The following is a 20,689-nucleotide window of genomic DNA, read 5'->3' as shown; positions in this document are numbered from 1 at the left end:
CTGAAACAAGCAGGAGGCGGCCCTCATTGTGGCCAGATAAGAGTCAGTGGAGTTTGTGGAGTATGGACGCCTGTTTTAGTTTTGGTGCAATAAACAAAATGAAAACAAAACTTCTGGTGAGTCTAACTTCTTGTAAGTCTTACCAATGTACTGATTCCACTCTGGGTCGAGGTCGGCCTGATTGGCCAGGCAGCCCTTCATGACGTTGAGGCAGTAGTTCTTACAGGGCTTCACTGAGGGCATGCCCTGACAGAAGGGGCAGTACATGAGCCTGGTCAGAGCTCGGATACAGGACGCTGTGCTGCTCACCTGAAACATAACAGTAGCAGATATTAGCTTGGCCACAGGATGTATTGCTTTTTCAACACGTTTAATCTAATATAGAAGAGTATACATAAAGGATCTTTGCTCTTGTAGGCCTCTGACCCACTGATTCATGTTCATTTTCATAAGTCTATATAATTTGCGTAACCTTTTCACTAGCTGTGATATGTTTTCAGTGTATAGTACCTCGACTCAACTCCATCACTGAGCCAATGAATTCCCCAGACGCACCATAGCTCACGTATTTATATAGAGCTCAATAATCAAGATCTTGAACTGTGGTTCAGTGATGAGAAGGCATGGCCATGAAAATCCACAGCCTGCACTAACACTACTTGAATAAAGATCTCTCAAAAACAACTTCTCTGAGAATCCACAGATTCATAGTCGTCATAATAGAATGTCTCAATTCTCTACATAAATAACAAAACCAAAAACCCAGGGCGTGCACAAACACTGAATGAGTGGTTTCTTTGCTTGGAATAACATTGGAAGACACAAAAGTAACAGCAATGGTTGACCACAGTAAACAAAATTGCAATGTGAGGGAAATTTAACTTCACCTCTTCAAAGTTTTTGTGGTAATATTTGAAGCAACTCAGCAGACAACCTTCCATTTTTTTCAGTTACTAAGCAACAAAGTTTAGACAGGTTCAAAGTACTTTTTTAATCAAGTGAAGAAAATCTTGCAGGCCAAGAAACATAAAGTACTATTGATAATGTACTCACAAAGAAAGCAATAGCGGCACATAATACAAATGTCAAAGGTATAAACTTTTAGCAGTTTAGCAAACAGGCTCATATTGGCTTATGGACATTTTTGGTGGATCTCAGGAGGTTGACCAAGCAGAGCTATAAAGATGGGCAATAAAAGTTTCAAATTGAACTGTATAAAATGCACAGTTGGCTCATGGAGTGTTTACTGAGGTGATTTCTGGCAGAGTAAACCTTTGAAAGTGGAATTTAAGACAACCTGACCTTCTATAAGTTTGAAGCTTACCTTGATGATGTACGTTAGAGCAATACCAGCAGCTACTTTTTCATCTGAACAATAACAAAGTCTTGGAGGAGCACAAAGGGAGCCTACTGCGACATCAATATGCATAAATCTTGGGTTTGTGAAGAACGCTGTGAAAAAGCTCCTGCCAGCATTTTCAGACGGCATTATTAATAGATGAATATATTGGCAGACCAACAAGGCAGAAAACTAAGTGGAGTATCTATTAGCACCCAGCTGTAAATAGGCATATGGCGTTGTGGATTTATTCAGCCCATTCATGTGTGTTAAAAAATGTGGTCTTTTGAACAGTGCCAAACCCTAATCTGAGCTGATATGATTTTATGGGCTTTTAAATTGACCTTGGGGGTATTTGGAAGTCAAGACATTGAACAGGAAAAAAATGGGTAATAACTTGGGTTGTAGCAGCACTGGTCAGTTTTAAAGCGCCTATGACAGATTGGATTACTCAGTTTACTAAAACACAGTTAAAGGGACAGTTCTGAATTTTGGACGTAGGACCTCGTTTCATAATTATCCAGAGTGCTGGAGACGTGTAGAGACACTTTTTAAAAATATTCCATCCAGTTCTTGTATATGCACAGGTCGCTGGTGCTATGTCAATGGCCATAGTTAGCCTGTCTCTAAAAACAGTCTTACCCACTCCACAAAACATCCGAAACAAATCTATTATTACACCAGACTATTGATGTGAATGTCTGTGTCGATAGAATGTTTGAAATAAAACTAACCTTGCATTGTATGAATCGTCATATGTTGAGGGACTATTTTCTCATATATCAGTCCGCCGCTGCCAAGCTTTCTATCAGGAAGTACATCTCGCTACTGCTGCTCAGACATAAATCCTTCAAATGTAAGGTTGGTTTTACTTCTAAAATGATTCTATTGACAAAGACATTCATATCAACAGTTTGGCATAATATTAGATTTGCTTCGGGTGTTTTGTGGAGTGGGTAAGACTGTTTTTAGTGGCAGGATAACTATGGCCAATGACATGCACTAGCCTAGCACCAGTGACGTCTACAAATACAAGGACTGGATGGAATATTTAAAAAAGTGTCTCCACACGTCTCCAACACTCTGGTTCACTAGGAAATGAGGCCCTATGTCAAAAATTCCAAATTGTCTCTTTAAGTTCAATATATTTAAAATGTAAATTGATAACTGACTCCTAGAAACCATAATGTCCACTGGTCATAAACTCCCCTAATCTACACAAAAATTATTATTTGACAAATACAAATATAAGAAAATATGTTTAATTTGTTGAAAAGTTTTTTGAATAGAACTCTTTCAGTGTGATATGCAATATGGAACTCTCTATAATAAAACTCTACTTCCTGTAATAAAAAAAAAAAAAAAAATCAACCTTACTTCAAAAATTGCTTCTTGGTTGGTGTAAAACCTTTATTTGCAACAGGTAGAGAATTAGAGAATCATCAAAACCTGTCATGTGCACTTAAAGCTTTTTTGTTGAAGTAAAAGCATTAAAAGAGACATGTTATAATCATCAATCAAAGCACAAAAGTATTAATAATCTCAGGTAAAAGAAGTTATATATTTTGTTCTGAATGTTATGAGAATTTTCGAGAGGAGCCATCTTCCACATTTGAGAGACATGTGAGACAAATTGTGTTTGGACAGAGGATTTTCATGCTCTGTGGTCTGGTTCCAGCCCCTTCTGGATCCAAACAGAATGTAGAAGGGACTGGCTGGTCAGGCAAATTGTGATGTGTGAGCTACTGTGTCCAAATAATTTTTCTTGTTGATCAATGAAGTTTGCCTAAGTCTTTTTTTTGCACAACATATTCAGGTAGCACATACACTGTCAACTCTCACCCCATCACATCCGTTACACCACTGATACCTACACGCTCACACCTCATCCCTTATTTTTGGTAAATCTTATTCTTCGTTAACTCCTTATTTGTAAATTAAATCTTTTTGAAATTGTTAACTCCGGTGTTGTCTCCATCTTTGTTATGGCATTGAGCCAGTCATAGCAACAGATACAGGTGCCTAGAAAGGTGTTTTTAAAAAGGCATTTCAAGTTTCTTTTTTAGGTTAAGCTAGTTCATATTAAGTTGGAGGAATCTTTATAATTAATCCCAGAGAGTGTGTACTTGTTATCTGAGCTTCCCCAACATCACAATAAATAGATAAGTGTTAAATCATGGAGTGCTTGAAATGTAGCTTTTGTATTGTGTTTCCAAATCTGGGTTCTTGCTGACAGCACATAGTGAATAAATTAGATATCCGCATTAATAGTAGCTAACATGTACATGAATTAAAATACTCCATTTAATTTTTCACATTTTAATCTTTTCTTCTCGGAACATCTCCCGAGGCAGAAGCAATTCATGACCAGGTTGAAATACAAAATTGTAAAATGTAAAATGAATAACATGATGCCATACTGAATACACAACCACTGCATGGATCTAAAAGTGCAATTTGCCTGATCGATTTGACTTTTATTTCCTCACGGTGATGCTTAAAGACAATGACAACATACTGTGCCTTAATCCATTTTAAATCCCCACACATGCTGTTGCTTCTTTATCACACACGTATTATCCTAATGTGTCTAATTCCCCGCCATCTGATATTCAAATTGAACTTAATGTGCGCGATTATAAGATTGTCAGCGCAGATACAGGTGCGGAGATAAGCCTCTTCTTACTCAAAGCCTGCTGTTGTGATGTCTTACAAGCTGTGAAAAGGAATAAAAACCTCTCCATCGTCTGCTTTAATTCTCTATAGATCCTAATGGGGATCTGGGACCTGGGGCATCTCAGGGGCATCTCTACCTCGGGGTGTCCTGCTGCATTATGCTCACACTAGAGATAGGCTGATTTATACTGGTTGGCTGATTTCCATACCCATGTTACTCTATTTTCTGATCTACTGTATGTTAAAATGATGTTTCCTCATCACTAACATACCTGGAGTTGTGTTTTGTTTTATTCACGTATGTTTGACACACATACCCTGCACATTCTCTGTTCCAGCTTGTGATTTGGATTATCATGTGTTAATACAGAAAGTGCTGTGTTTTTAAACTCCCACCTTCACTAGAATCAATTGGATAATTTCATCTCTGAAAGTGCCGATCTCTACTGAACAAAAGGTAAAAGGCAGCTGTTAACTTGAAGACGACATTACCGTTACATGACATCACAAGGTGGAACAGAGCATTTTGAGCTTTGGAGATGCAGACTAGTGATGTAACATTAACCAAAATATTGTGGTATTGTATCGTCAAAAGTCTCACAATAATATCTTGGGCTGTCACAATATATCGAATTACAAGTTCCTTTGATTAAATGCATGGTTTTACAGTAGCAGCAGCTTATGAACACAGGGAACTACATATCCCATGATTCATTTCAGTGCAGACAACATGAAGATATATGTTTTTTACTTGAATTCTTGGGATTATGATGGAAATAATTCACACCGAAATCCTGTCAAGGTATTTTAAAAGCAGAAACGTGTCCTATCGACAATTACATTAGCCTCTCCAAAATATCGCAATAAATATCGTACCGTGAGATGAATATTGTGCTAATATCATATTGAGAGATTTGAATATCGTTACATTCCTATTGCAGACAGACTAATAATAGAGGATTGCGCAAACATGTGTGAATGAAACAAAACAGTATTCCAGGTATTTTTTGAGGAGCTAACAAAATTATAACATGGTTTAAAGCTCAAAAGAGTCAATTTTGTGTAATATAGGGCCTTTAAATCTCCAGCACTGGCCGATATTTTGCTTTGGTTAATCTGCTACCTAAAAAATACACACAAAGCACAAAACATGACTCCACAGATGTCTTAAAGGTTTGTGGTAAAAAAGGGGCTGTGGGTGAGTTCATATTAAATTGAAATGACATAATTTGGGGAAAATAATCAAAATTGGTGTTACATATCAGCCCAAAGCAGTTAGCAGAGCACTGTATTCTAAACAATTATTATGAAAAAAAAAACACATTGGTTGATCTCATGCTTACACCCACTCCCCTCTGAGATGAATTTACAGGTCCAGGGGGGGATCAAAGGCCTGCAGTCCCAGACACATGACCTGAATCTGGGGTCCTGCTGAAATGTCAAAGGGTTGCACTGGGACACGCTGGCTTGTAAGCAATGCACCGTGTAACTCAGTAAACACATACTAACAACACATCCTCTATGCCAGACTATAAATGACCCACCCTGCATGAGATAGGACGCAACAAGTTCAACAAGTACAAGATCACGAAGAGGACTGAAGTGGGTCGAAGTGAAAGTTGCATCACTTGATTAGGTCTAATTCTATATTTGAGCAGGTCTACATGCAGGAGGGAGCATTTCCAATTCTGTGTGTTTTGAGGCTACATGAAAGCTACTGATGCAAATTAATTAACTGACTGTGCGAGAACAATTAAGCCAGGAAAAAATGTCTAACTTATAAACCTGCTAACACTACTTTCCCTCTCTTGAGCAAGCATCCTTACTAGACCCTGCATGTAAGATGGTAAAGAAAGATGTTACTGTAATATTTAGCAAGTTTTACTGATCAGAGGTGGCGCGACCATTAGGCAAAAGTAGGCGGCTGCTTAGGGCCCCCAACCAATTGCCCTCAGTGCCACTAATGGCCGAGACCTCAGAGCAATTTGATTTTCTCTCAATATGACATTAAATGAGAGTAGTTTACTTTTAAACAATAATCATAAGAAAAATGATAATAATGTAATGGATGTAAACAAAAATTTTATTGTATTAGCAAAAAAATAAAACTACTTCCAGTTCTGGTTATCTTATAGGTGACTTAACTAATAAGACAAGTTTCCAATCCACCATAATTCAAATAAATAAATGTGCATGACTCAAGAACAATGGGGAAAAATAGACAATAAATATATATACATAAAACTAAACTAAAAACAAAAACAAAAAAAACCTGTGCATGAGGGCCCCAAACTCAAGTTCACCTAGAGCCCCCAAATTGCTAACTCCACCACTGGGTGAAATGTGTTTAAGGTTTTAAGGTGGAGGGTACACCACATGGAGAAGAATGTTTTCCTGGAATGTACGGCTTTGCAACTTATTAGAGGTGACCCTACACCTCACAGTAAGAAAAAAACACCTATAATTTAATTAAGTTAAGGGTGCACTGTATGACTTTTTAGGTAGAAGACACCTGCTTGTCTCTATGAAGATGTTATTGTTTCGTCTGAACTGTCCCGGTATGGCATTAGACATCCATCCATTCTGCATTTACTCAATAAAACTTGCATTCTTACTGTGAGTGGGCTCGCCTCTTCTCAGATCTGAAGTGTAACTTGGCCCTGTGGTGTCACCTGCTATCTCCCTGAAGATAAATAAGTGCACTGTGGAAAATTCCACGCAATATCTCCATGAAGAGAAGCAGGTGACGGACCTCCACCAGAAAAGTTACACAGCTTTAATGCAAGATCAATATGTATAATAGCATACTGTGGAATATTCCAGGCAATAACATATTTATGGAGACGAGCATATAGTGTAATCTGAAAAATTAAAAGGTGAATACAGAAATACTCCTGGTTTTATTTCTTTATATTATTTTAGACTTACTGTATGGCTGCTTTTATTGTGCTTTCATTTGCTTGTTGTTGTGTACAGTGCACTGGCTCCATAAATATTTATAATAGGGCAGATAATCCAATCTTACTGATAGCAATGTGGTAATAGCACAAAGGAGCTCTGGTGACTACAGGGATTTGAAGCTTATCGCCTCCACTAAAAGCATGGATAACCCGGAGCTACTGTCTCTTAAATACAAGCCTTTCTGCAGTCTACAAAACTTCATAGGCTCAAGTGCACTGTAAAATACTGCACCAAGATCGTATACTATCAAAGTCTATACATCTGAGCCAGTTCAATGTGATTAATGGCCTTTCTTGAGTGGGTGAACAAATATTAGGCGGTAGAGCAATAACCTGTGATGTAGAAAGTACTTTTTTATCCTAAGTCATCTATAATCATTTTAGCTCTATGCTGAGAAAAGACCTTGAGTTCATACACTTGCACCAAGAGACAGAAAAAAGCAGTGAGGAGATAAAATAGTAAAAATAAAACACTGAATAGACCTTGAGCAAGCTGAACATGATTAAGAAAACATCGTAAGAAATAGTTTGTTGATCTGCTTCTATCTTGGAAAACCAGTTCATGGAGGGTAGATTTGAAATGCTTGCTACTGAAATAATTTTTGGTATGAATATAAACATGAAAAGAACTAGTTTTGATCTTTACTTTAGTGTTTAGCTTACTATCATTACTGTATTTGTTTTTCCAGGATTTGGGATGTCAATTTATCTGGTTAATCATTATTTGTTATTATTCAGGTATGTGGGAAAGATGGACTGGCGTGGGTAGTGTTGTGTTTTAGTTTTAGTTTTTCCTCGAGTAAAGCAGAAAATAGAGAGCCACTGTCTGTGCGAATGTTCATGTATGTTATATGAATATGAAAGTAAAGACAAAAGGCAAAGCAAAGCAAAGTAATTTAAAGCTACAATCTGTGGTTTTCTGTTCAACCTGGTCCTGTTGTATTCTCATGTACCACCACAGATGCTATTTTACTGCAGTCTGATAGTGTGATAGCTTAGCCCTGACAGAAGACCAGAGACCACAGGTGAGCCAGGGGCCAGGCGAGGGGAGAGTGGGCAGGTTTCACATCTGTCATCTACTGGTTAAAAAAAAAAAAAATCTATCAAACTTACCGATAGTAGCTTTAGACGTCCTGTTTGACTCTTGTGAGCTTTAAGCCATGTTATGTTGTTACCTCATCAACCCAGAGTTATGTTTTGTTTCATTTACACATGTTCCTTTATTATTAGTGTGTAGGGGTGTGACGATATCCAAGTCTCACCATACAATATTGTCATGGTATGAACCTCACGGTACAATATTTATTGCGATATTGTGTGAAAGCTCACAATATGGTGGGGAGGCTCACGATTAGAGATGTAACAATGGCCAAATCTCTCTGTGCAATATTTTCACAATACACATCTCACGGTACAATATTTACTGCAGTATTTTGTGAAGGCTAACAAAACTGTTAAAATGCTAATTTTCCTCTTAAAATGCCTTGACAAGACTAAATTCAAAGAAATAAGACTTAAAAATGCTTACAACTGTTATTTCTTCTTGTAGTCTGCACTAAAATGGAGCAAAGGATCATGGTCTATACAGTTCCCTCTGTCTTTTTTTTTAACTATTGCTGCACCGTAACTCTTAATTTTAACAGAGACTTGTAATTCAATATATTGTGATGGTCCACGATATTAGTGTGAAAAATTTGACAATACGATATCACCATATTTCAGTTATTGTTACATCCCTATTAGTCTGTCTACATTTCCAAAGCTCAAAATGCTCTGTTCCACCTTGTGATGCAATCAAGTGGTAGTTTTCAAGTTAACAGTTCCTTTTACTTTTAGTTCAGTAGAGTTTGGCAATTCCAGGGCTGAAATTACCCAAATGATTCTAGTGAAGGTGTATGGAGTTTAAAAACACAGTGGAGCACTTCCTGTATTATTATCACAGAACACCACAAGGTGGAACAGCATGTTTTTTGTGTGTGTTTATATGTTTTTAACTATTCTAAATGTATAATTATATATAAACAGCAGAAGAAAACCATTAATTCTGTCTTTATAATAAGTTACATATTCAACCCTCTACAACTCAAATCGAATTGTAGTATGAAAAAAATATAAAAGGTCCCCCACGACTACAAAGAAAAAGTGCCTATGATATCTATCGACCCCTAAAAACTATAAAATAGTAATTACCGTGACAGGCCTAATAGCTGGATTTCAGTTGACATCACAGCTTTCTATAGGTCAATATTTATGAATACAGATAAATGAATACATTAATACTGAAAAATTATGTTGTAATTCAATGAGTTCTTGGGTTTAGTTAATATTTGAAAATACCAGGATTAACATTTGTGAATTCACCTTTTGGATATTTCATGGTAAAGATTAGAGCCCGACCGATATATCGGTTGGCCGATATTATCGGCCGATATGGGCAACTGGAGCCATATCGGCTATCAGCCGATATGCTTGCTGATAGGGGCCGATATTTCACGTGGGCATGTGATACGTCGTTAAAAATCTTAGACTCTCTACATTCTGTTCATTTAATCCAATTTACAGACAGATAAATGTCCTAATATGTGGCTCCACATCAGTATTTATCTGCGGAGTCATTTGTCTGTGTGTGAGTCCGTACTGTCTCTGAACACACCCCCAGAGTCACGTACTGTCCCTGAACACCCCCCCCGAGTCGCGTCACTCACGTGTGTTTGTTTACACCTGCAGACACAGATCCAAACACTGAGATTATATTATTTTTACGGACAATCGGTTTGAGTCTGGATTAAAAGGACATTTATTAGTGCAGATTTGTGATGTGGGAGGAGCCTGTATGAGTGGTGAGTGTTGGAAATATGTCGACTTTGAAGCTAGTTTTGGTCATTTGTTAGCGGTTAGCTGCTGTAGCTCCCGCACATAAACAGGCTGTTTTCTATTGGCCGATTGTAAATTGACTACATTGGCCGTATATTTGTTACTGGACCTGCATTGATATGTAAATGAGCTGTGAATAGACGTGTGAATGATGAAATTTGCGCATATAATTAATTACCGCGGCGCGCAGCATTTACGGCTAAAGGCTAATAGCGCTAGCTTCTTTACTAGTGATGGGTCGGTCGCGGACGAAATGGCTTTTAGAGCCGGCTCTTTGAAGCGAACGACGGGAGCCTGATCCTTATTGGGAGTCGTGCTTTCTCTTTCTCTCACTTTTTTTCTCTTTACGCTACATGCAGACTCGTGGTAGTTTGACAGCGGCAGCGGCGAAAAGTGAAACTTTGAGAAATTTGCGTGTACATAGGATAAAAAAAACATGCATATTTGGCTGTAGTTTAGCATAAAATAAATAAACCAGGACTAATCTTGGGCACGAGATACAGACCTAGTCCTGACTGGTTCAGTTTTGGTTTAGTCCTGTTTTACACGTGGTCTAGATCTGTTTTAGTCCTTTTTCAGTCCTGGTTTAGACCTGGTTCAGGCCTGATTCAGTCCTGAAGAGCCGCTTGGGAGCCAAAAGAACCAGCAGCTTTTAGTGAGTCAAGCCAAAAGAGCCGGTTCTCTAAAAAGAACTGGAAAACCCATCACTAGTGTCTAGAATGTGATGCAAAAATGCCATTAAGCCAACCTACTGTCTGTAAATATGATGTAAAGAGGCAGAATAACAATAAATGTTGCCTAATTAAACCCAATTTAAAATCCAACAAAGCCAAACCTAAGTTTTTTAAACAATTCAACATTTACAGTGAATTTTTACATCACTAAATATATCGGCGATTATATCGGCTATCGGCAGCGCCAACTTGCATTATATCGGTTTCATATCGGCCACAGCAAAATCTATATCGGTCGGGCTCTAGTAAAGATCAATGTAATCAACAGGAAAAACAGGCCCTTACCCCCTGTTTGGAAGTATGGAAGTATCACATTTTAGAATCTGAAAACTACCAATAGGTACTACTATAAAAAATGAAAGCCTAACAAGTGGTATTCCCTATATTTGGCAGTAGTGTTGTACAAATTACCTTGGCCACTCTCTGTGCCACCTCTCGCCCCACAGAGAGCCCCTGAACAAATGTGCGTGCGGCGATGAATGCGCGCGTAACCTGAGCCTTCAGCTTCCTGGGCACGTCTCCAAAGGGTTTGAGCTCGTCCGTGTACTTGCTGATACACTCCAGATAGTCCTCCGTGATGACATACTGTGAGTTGAGCAGAGTGAACATGCGCTCCAGCAGTCGGGACCAGAAGTCATTAAGCATCTCCTCCAGGTTTACATTCCCCCCGGTGTAATATCGCTTCAATTCAGCGAAAAGGTTCTCAAACACCTCTGAGTTCTGCATGTAAGGCTTGCCGTAGGTCTTGACAAACATCTCATTGAGGGAGCGCTCCGTGTTCTCCAGCAGCTCCAAGAAGAACTCTGTTGGGAGAAGAGGAGAATAAACAGTGAGAGAAATGAACTGCGCTATTTGCATTGTAGCTCACAATTCTAAGCATGATCCCAAATGTGATGATTAAAATGGGAATGCAGTGTGTTTGCTGCGATTGTGCAAAAGACAAACAAGATCTAGGTAGAAAAGAAAGTCAATTTGGCAGTACCAGATTTTAATATCTTGATTATTGTGTACACAGCAGATGGAAATGAACAATATATCTTTTTTTGGAACGCGATGAAATTATTGCGAGCAGTTTATGCAGTGAAGATGGTCTGGGTTTCAGCTTTGTGTTATACGCAACAGTTTGAGGACTTTTTACCTTTCAAAATATACAGATTTCAATTGTTAATCACTATGGCAATTGTCCTAATCTTCTATAATTTTGAAATGTATAGATTTATAGAATATATCAAACAGTATGTGATATATATACCCCTCATAATCCCAAATGAGAATGGAGAACATAAAGTACAGTAATGTTAAACAAAATATCCTATATTACGCAAAATGTATTTGTTTGAGTTTTAAGCCATGTTAGAATGTGGCTACCTCCTCAGAAACATACCTGGAGTTGAGTTTTGTTTCATTCATATATGTTTGAGTAATCCTTTATTATCTTTTACCTTTTGTTAAATAGAGAAATTCCATTACCACATGACATCACAAGGTGGAACAGAGTGTTTTTCATTTGAGAGAAGAACTCAGCGTTAATATACAGGGTATGCGTGTTAAACATGTGACAAAACACAACTCCAGGTATGTTTGTGACAAGGAAACAACATTATAACATAGATCAGAAAACAGCATCATCTGAGCCGTTTAACTCATTTATAAAAGTTTTCCTCCAGCTCCGAACGAGCTAATGATTATGATGACTGATGGTGTAAAAAGCATTCAACAAGTGACTGAAATTCTGCAACGTGAGGCATCCCTTTAAATAATTTCAGGATTTTGGCTCTAATATAACTCCTAGCTTTCCTTAAAGGCATCAAGCATTCAGTTTGTAATGCATTGTCTTTCACTGTGTGCATAATAAAGATTCATTATGACAGACTTTGTTTGCCAAGTTTCCAGCTGTTTTGCATATCCACTTTAGGCAAGTTTCATTTGCTTGGTGACCCCTGTGACTCACCATAAATTTGCAGAAGATAATACTGCATATCACACCATCTGCTATCCATAATGATAGCCCGATCTCTCAAGGACCAATATTAAAATTAAATAGCCTTTCAAAAAACCTGCACATCCAAGAATAAAGTGTAATAGTTCGGGACTATCTGTGGAGTTTCTGAAGGGTACCAAAGATTATGGGATGATTATGTGATAAGTCAGAGCCCACTAATTGAAAGAACAGTGACCACAGAGGCAAAGCCATACTCATAAGAGACTTGAAAAGTGGCAATAATTAAAAATAATGAGCTTTGAGGTTGTAACAGCATGTCAGCTATTAATACCTTGAACGTCATAGCTAGTGGCGAGGTCTCCAGTCCCTCGGGCACATATTGTTAACACTGCCCAAGACATTATAGACTTAATAGGCTGCATGCCCAGTTTTAGCTGCGTCAAGGGGAGCCATTTGCGCGAGGGTCACGTGATACGCCACCGCCTCGTCTCCGGTAAAAGATCCATCACAGCGTGCTCAGAGCTGTGCACATTAAAGCCACTTATGAGAATGGCACGCAACGAATGTAATGGATTCTAAGTGGTCATTAGCGCAGGTGAAATTACAGATGACAGAAAGGGAAACAAAATGGCAAATGTCTGATCTGGTACCTGACCGCCAACATCTATGAAGTTACACAGAAATACATTCAAGCTGAAAATACCAAGCACTACTACATATTCTTTAGGGGTAGAGCTGGAGCTTTGCAAAGTTGGGATGACACTTCTGCCACAACAGATGGAGAATGTTATGCTACATTTCAGAGGTGCTAAGTTTAACTCAAACTTGTTGTTGTGAGAAGGAACGGTAAACATGACAGCTTGACATATCAGATCCTTTGACTTCATTTTTGCGCTATTGGAATTCATAGTGGCAGTCTTATAGGAGTATATTTAGCTTCAGATGCAATATTACAAAAATTATGATTATTATATGTTCAGACAATATTTATGTTTCTATTTATTTATATGCTCAATTTTCAGAAGAACAGCTCGATGCTCCATCCTACTTACTGTATCTCAGACTGCAATGTTCCCTTGCCAAATAAATTAAACAGTGTCAGACTACGTGCTATTAGTATCATTTATCATTCATTAATTTTTTTTCTATCAATTGTTGGTGTGTAGAAGTAGAATGGATCATGATATCATCTTTGAAGTGAGTCCAATGTACTACAATGATTCCACTAATGCACTGACATCAACTTAAAAGTACTAAATCAATGAATAAATAAGCAGCCCACATTAGGGCCAAAACTATGAGGTAATTATGACTCACACACTGAATATTGCATTACTGTCAGACAATGAAGTACCATATATAGTGTAGTATACGTCAAATGGCGGTACTGGCAGTAGACAGGGCTCAGGAGAGAGGAGTCCCATTAGGTCACATTAAAGACACTTTTGTATGATTACATTTTTTTCTTCTTCTGATCATTTCAATAGCTTGCATTCATGTAACATCATTACCTGGCCAGACAGAACCACACGCTTTGAAATAATTTTACAAAGACGAGTGAATCTGGAGCTGTATCCTGTCTCCCTGATTTCAGAGGGAGTGACTGACAGGCAGATTAGCCAATCAGAGAGAGGCATCAAAAACAAACAGGCTGCTTACACACAAAAAAAAGGAGAAAAATCTACATAAAGGACTGAGAAACTGTGGATTTTTTACCCAATACTAAATTAACTAGAGTTTAAAATTGAGCTGTCAGAATTCGATGATGTAATTTGCTATTAAACTGTCAGAGTGCAGATTTTTTGATAAAGTTTAAAATCTTCTCTGTCAATATAAATAGACAAAAGTATAATTATTTTTGTTTACAATAGCCTCAGAAAGGGGTATCATTTTTCAACGCTAAAATCGGGATTGTTGTCAGTTGAAAAGACTTCATTTTTGGACCCAATTCCTAACAAATAATGATAAGTTTCTACATTTGGAGATTTCTTTCTTTGGACATTTCATTCAAAAACAGCAAATCTCCCCTAGAGCTGTCCATCATCTGAAATGTTGACTTAATCAAATTGTAAAACATGAATGCAATGTACATTAAGTCAAATAATGCATACATAAATAGCAGGTACATTTTTATTTTGATATGGCATTCATGCGATGTAATATAATTCATGTGTGACTAATTTTAACTTTAAATATTTGATACACTCTTGTATTTGTCATTTATCATTTCATGTTTATACATTTCTCAACATGACACTGATGTCAGCCTTTAATTGCAATGATAATTTGATGTGTTTAAATGACCATTTTTTTTTGTTTCCATTCGTTTTTCAATTTGACAATGATCTATTTTTTAAATCAATTCCAGTGTTTTTTATTTAATTGCTCACTGTTTCAATTAAAATAGAATTAATTAACAGCATAAGTGGAAAAGCAATCAGTTGTTAATGTATATGTATTTGACACTTATTAAAACATGGTTCATTAAATTAATTAAACAGAGAAAAGACCATGACTACTTATGAGTGCAGTAATTACTCCAACACCAGGCTCCAAGACACAGTGGAAGGGAATATTTAGTGAAATATTTGACAGTGGGAATAATTGAGGGAGCTGGTATAAATATTTAATAGAATTACTAATTAAGACGTCTGTCCGATTGAATGTCTATGAGGGCTTAAGAGCTAAAGTAATAATGCAGGAAGGAGCTATTCCACTAGGGCTGCAAGATTAATCGCTGTCAAATCGAAATTGAAATTTGCGTGGACGTAGCAAGCAAATCTCTAAGACTGTAATTTTTTTATTAAATGATCCCATATGACGCTGTTTTCTGATTTACGTAATAATTTCCTCCTTGCAAACGTACATGGAGTTGTGTTTTGATTCATTCACACATTTAACACAAATTCAGCATTAGAATAAGTTGGATAATTTCAGTCCTGGAAGTGCCAAAAGGTAAAAGGAGCTATTAATTAGAAAACTACTACTTGATGACATCACAAGGTGCAACAGCATTTTGAGCTTTGGAGGTGCAGAAAGACTGATAATAATGGGCTACTCAAACATGTGAATGAAACAAAACACAATTCCAGGCATAATACATGACCTTTAAGTGCCATGATTTCCTTCACAAACAGCAAAATCTGTATGTTTCATTCTGTATAAAAACTACAAACCCTGCAGTTTAGATCTGTATAAACATGTTTTGAAATTCATGAATGAGTCAGTTCATATTTCAGTCTTCTTCTGGATGCGTGTAAAATAAGAACTCTGAAGAGAATCCTATTATTAAAACATAAATCGCAAATTGAATCGCTTGTCAGTTTTCCCAAATCGTTCAGCCTTAAATTACATTAGTCTAACTTGCACAGACTTTAATGATAGATGGAAGTAGGTAGTAGCCCTCTTTGTGTGCTGAGGTTACCACACATGCTGGTGATAAAAAAACAAATGGTGTGTTTTTGAGGCTGTACAGCTGTACGTGCTCACAGAACAGGCACTGATGGATGCTCTGTAGGTGTCACACGTGTCAGTAGTCTCTCTCCTTCACATGTCTCAGAATGCCAAGCTCCTATTTTAAATCATTGAGCACACTGATGGGAAAAAGGCAGACTGCGTGCTTTACATTTAGAATGGGAGCTGTCTACTGTGTGAGTACATTCACTGTACTTGAAACACCTTCGGAGGATACCTGAATGAAGACAGTGGAATTCATTATTGATGCGACCAGAGACTTGACAAGCCCTTAGCACTGGATCTCCGCCAAGTTATTAGTACTACTTGCAATAGACTTATAGCATCTAGACAAAATCCATTTGTTGAACATTACACTTATATTGTAGATTTGTCAGAAGTGCGAATGCTCAGAGACAGACACAGAAACTAGTCGTGAAACCAGATGCTCATTTCAACAAGTAACGATACTAAAAAAGAATATCATTAACAGGACAGACCTGGACCTTTCCTGGAAGAGACTTGACCACAGAAATATTAACGGTACTACCATATTATGTGCTCAAAATAACAGTCTATTGCCTAAAAGAGGACATTTTAATTGAGACATTAATTAATCACTATGGTACCAAAATTGGTATTTCAAATTTGACATTTTAGAAATTTATAGTAAGAGTCATGCAATTGTGGAGGCAAGGTGTAATGGGAATGTGGGGCTGTTTTTAATGACTGTTAAGAAATTTGAGTTCGATTTTTGTATGAAAAGCACTTTATAAATAAAGTTTGATTTGATTTAAAGTTATCAGCTGAATATAAACCACTAATTCTAACGCAGACGTCGTTAAGGGACCCAACTACTGAAATTTGTATTACAACTTGAATATAATTCAATTGACAGATCAATATGCCGCCTGTTTGTTTTTTTACTGAACCGAACTGAGTAAAATCAAGGTATCACAAGGTATCAAGGTACTTCAAAAATGTCCACAGTGCTGAAAATGGTGAAATGCAGATTTGTTCAGTACTCTTAATAGAAAATTTTTAAGTAGAATATACTTTGTAAAGAGAGATTATATTTGAAACTCTATACAAGTGAAGGCATCTGGAGTGGTCTCAAACAGGGCTGGAGCATGGTTAGTGCAGACTGTGCTGTGAACCTGAGCTGACCTTAAACACCAGCCGAGGTGCGGAGATGTGACTGGAATGACATCAACAGCAAGGACCCAAATGGAAGTTGGCAAGGCAGAATTAATTACTGAGGTCCTGTGAACTGTGAACAGCTGTAACTTAGAAGGACGTGGAAACCTGGAGTGGCTCTTATTAAAAGTTCGCTACATGTTAAGACACAGCGAGTCTTTTTCGCAGAGTTTAATTATCTTTTGGATTGGATGATAAACCTGTTTGAGAAAATAGCAGAGGCCTTAAATTATGTTATTGTAGGCAACCAAAAAGAACGAGTCACGCCAGGACAATTGTAAACTTAAGTTGTACAAACAGGGCTGGGTCAGCTGATCGACATCAATGTTTATTAAAAAAAAACATCCAGTGAGATACACTGGGCATTTTTTTGTAAACAGTAGAGGATTTTCATTTCTAAAATTGTGTCTTTGTTCAAAAATGGCTCTGATATCTGATTGCACAGTGTGTGCAGTGTGTGGTACATGTGGTAACACACTGCCTGGCTCCAGCCTGTACACTCATAGCATTCATTGCAGAGGACCACTTCAAACTCTGTGTGTCCATCAGCAGCTCGCCTCATTGATTGTTCTAACAGGAAGTGTGTGTCCACAGAGGGCTGGGCCAATGGGGGAACATGACAGGCTCACATCTTATGTCTCCTTTTCCCACTATTGTTTTATATAAGCTTCACACCGGAAACAAATATGTTCAGGCGTCAACGCCCTGGACCCCAGAAGATGAAAAAGCTGAACTTTTGGCGTCAGACGTGCCACATCAACCAAACAGGGACGTCATTATAAGAAGAAGAAGAAAGAGAAAGACCCAGGAGCCACAAACACCATAACAAGAAATCTACGCCATGTCATCAGCAAAGTATAAATACATATACACCATAGCAGCCGAGCCGATCGCCTCCACTGGTGGGTTTTATGTAATAAATACACTAAAGCCACTCTGTCCACCAGGAAAGCAAGGCAGTCGCAGACCGCTGCGGGCGCCCTGGACGCGTGTCAAGTATTTTTCTCACGTTCGTCCACGGTGTCCAAGACGCACATCGGGGGTGTCTGAACTCAAATGCAAAGGCGTCTAACTAGAGGTGTCCAGCGCATTTTTTTATGCCGCGGTCTGAACACAGCTTAATACACACAGAGAAGTCACTTAGATGCACAACAAAACAATGATTAATTTATCATTTATTTAAGAACATTTCAAAATCACTTTTTAAGCACAGCACACTGGAGTGAACTGACGAGCTGCAACTGAAAATAGGATAGAAATCCTTGATGCATTTTTAAGGCCAGACACTGCTGGAGAGTAGGAAAAATCTTAAATTTAAAGATATCAATTTGAAACTTCTTCTGTAGTTTACTTCCATAAATGTAAAGAAAAAATTTATTACAAGTTTTCATCATGTAATGTTTTTGGTTAAAATTTGCATTTTATGTGTGAAAACTGCCAAAATGTACCATTCTTCTTCAGTTAGTCACATTAGATATTAGATTTTAGATTTCTTATTTAGTATTTGTGTAAACTGGCTCTGACTGAACATTTGCATTTCACAGTTAAAACTTGAATAAATCAGACTTGGCAAAATCCTTCAGTACATTTTCTCAAAATCTTGTTAAATACAGGATTGTAAAGGTTGGTGGAGGTAGGTGCTACTTTAAAAGGTGATCATTGTGTCCCTATGGGGGGATGATGCATTTTGAGATAACGGCCTTTGAAGTTACAATGGCCCATATAACATTATTGCTGCAATTTTGTTGTTTCCACATGGAAACTTGTATGCTAACTGACAAAAACACAAACAACTTTAGCTTTGCCTTTGTGGTCTCTCCTTAAATGTATTACTAAGATTATATTTCAAAGATCCATTGATACCTGTATGTTACAGTCTCCTAAAAGTCCCCAGTATGCTGATAAAACTCCTCCCTCCGCCCAGCCATACATTTATGCACTTGTACATCCACACTTGGCAGCTGGAAAGTGCTCTATAGCCTTTTATGGCTGGCCGCTCCTCTGGGTAAGTGCTTTGCTCAAGGGCAAAGTTGTGACAGCAGCTGGCAGATGTTCTCTAGTATTTTTTCTACTGTACATACATTAACAGTGCTCTTGACCAACACAATTTAAAAGTAACACCAACTCAGGTAAAGCTTCTGAAATGCTTTTGTAATTGTGTCTAGCCAGAAATTCCAGGTTAAGTGAAGAGTATATTTTTACAATGTTATGCAACCTAGAATTATAAACAATATTTGCAGAGTCTAACAGCGCTCAGGGCACAGTTAGCATTTCAGATCAATTGGACACGGTGCACCACTTGTTATTCTGTTTGTTTCCCCGCACCATGCTGTTCTGGGTCAGAGAAGGGCTAACTATTGATTAGCAATTAGGACAAAGAAGGGAAGAAACAGCCATTAACATTCATTTGTCTAATCTTTTCCAGCTTCCCTGTTGTATAAAAACAAACTTTACTGAAGGTTACACGAGCTACTTGATATGCGGCTGTGAGAAGCGACTGGGGCTGCTCAGGTGTTTGGTGTAAGATGATATTTGTGCATTTATTCGGCGTTGATCTTGGCTCTCTCAATGTGACACACAGGCTGCAGTGTCAGGCAGAGCGTGGGCTGGCCAACCACTGTCAGCTACAGTAGCACTCACAGCGAAGAGGAGAATACACATGCTCTGACTCGTGTAGGAGGCACTCAGAGAAAGGTGCTAAATAGACGCTAAAAAGCATCTAAATGAACTGGCCCTGTTTGATTGTTAGGGTTTCTAATGAGATGTTCCACGACAAGACTTTTGCAAATAGAAAAACAGAAATCACAAGTAAGGTGTCTCAAATTTTTGAGGAAGCAAATTTTTTTGATGATTTTTTAATTAAAAAATATAATAAGAAAAGCAAACTGCCTGACTGTGTATACTTGCTAAAAGCTAGCACATGATGAGGCCTTTGTAATTAGAACGTAAGAATGTAATTACTAATAGATCAGGTAAAATTACATTTAAAAAAATTACACAAAATTTTAAACATTTAAATTGCAATTAAATAAAAATTTTATTTAAATTGAATTTTAATTAAAAAAAAAATTAAATTAAATTAAAAAGTAAAGTTACACAAAAGTTATAAGCTTATTAATACAAAGAAGACACCGAATAAACATGGAGCTAAGATTTGAAGTGAAGCTGTGAGGTTTATAAATGATGCACTATTGTCCTGTAAACAAACTTTAAAGGTCCTATATTGTGCAAAATTGACTCTTGTGAGCTTTAAGCCATGTTAGAATGTTGTTACTTCCTCAAAGACATACCTCGAGCTGTGTTATGTTTGAGTAATTATTTATTATTAGTCTGCCTACATTTCCAAAGCTCAGAATGCTCTGTGCCACCTTGTGATGTCATGAAGCGGTAGTTTTCAAGTTATCAGCTACCTTTTACCTTTGTTCAGTAAAGAAGGACAAGTCCAGGGCTGAAACTGTCCAAATGATTCTTGTGACAGTGTAAGGAGTTTCCTGTATTGCTACATGACATCATA

The 20,689-nt window shown here is 37.6% G+C and overlaps 1 protein-coding gene across 1 annotated transcript in view; it reads right to left on the bottom strand.

Moving 5' to 3' along the window:
- Positions 1–20,689, bottom strand: part of gpc6b (glypican 6b) — a 113,189-nt gene that overhangs the window by 55,122 nt on the left and 37,378 nt on the right. Inside the window, exons 3-4 of the mRNA XM_020939120.2 lie at positions 10,995–11,386; positions 144–309 (exon numbers count right to left, since the gene is read on the bottom strand). Of these exons, the coding sequence (XP_020794779.1) occupies positions 144–309; positions 10,995–11,386 (558 nt within the window). The remainder of the gene's footprint in view (positions 1–143; positions 310–10,994; positions 11,387–20,689) is intronic.

Source organism: Boleophthalmus pectinirostris, unplaced genomic scaffold, assembly GCF_026225935.1.
Source record: "Boleophthalmus pectinirostris isolate CB_2022bp ecotype Guang Dong unplaced genomic scaffold, ASM2622593v1 HiC_scaffold_1, whole genome shotgun sequence".
In the NCBI taxonomy this organism is placed as follows: Eukaryota; Metazoa; Chordata; class Actinopteri; order Gobiiformes; family Gobiidae; genus Boleophthalmus; species Boleophthalmus pectinirostris.
Note: the sequence above shows the minus strand (reverse complement) of the source record. Positions and strands in the feature narration are given on the sequence as shown.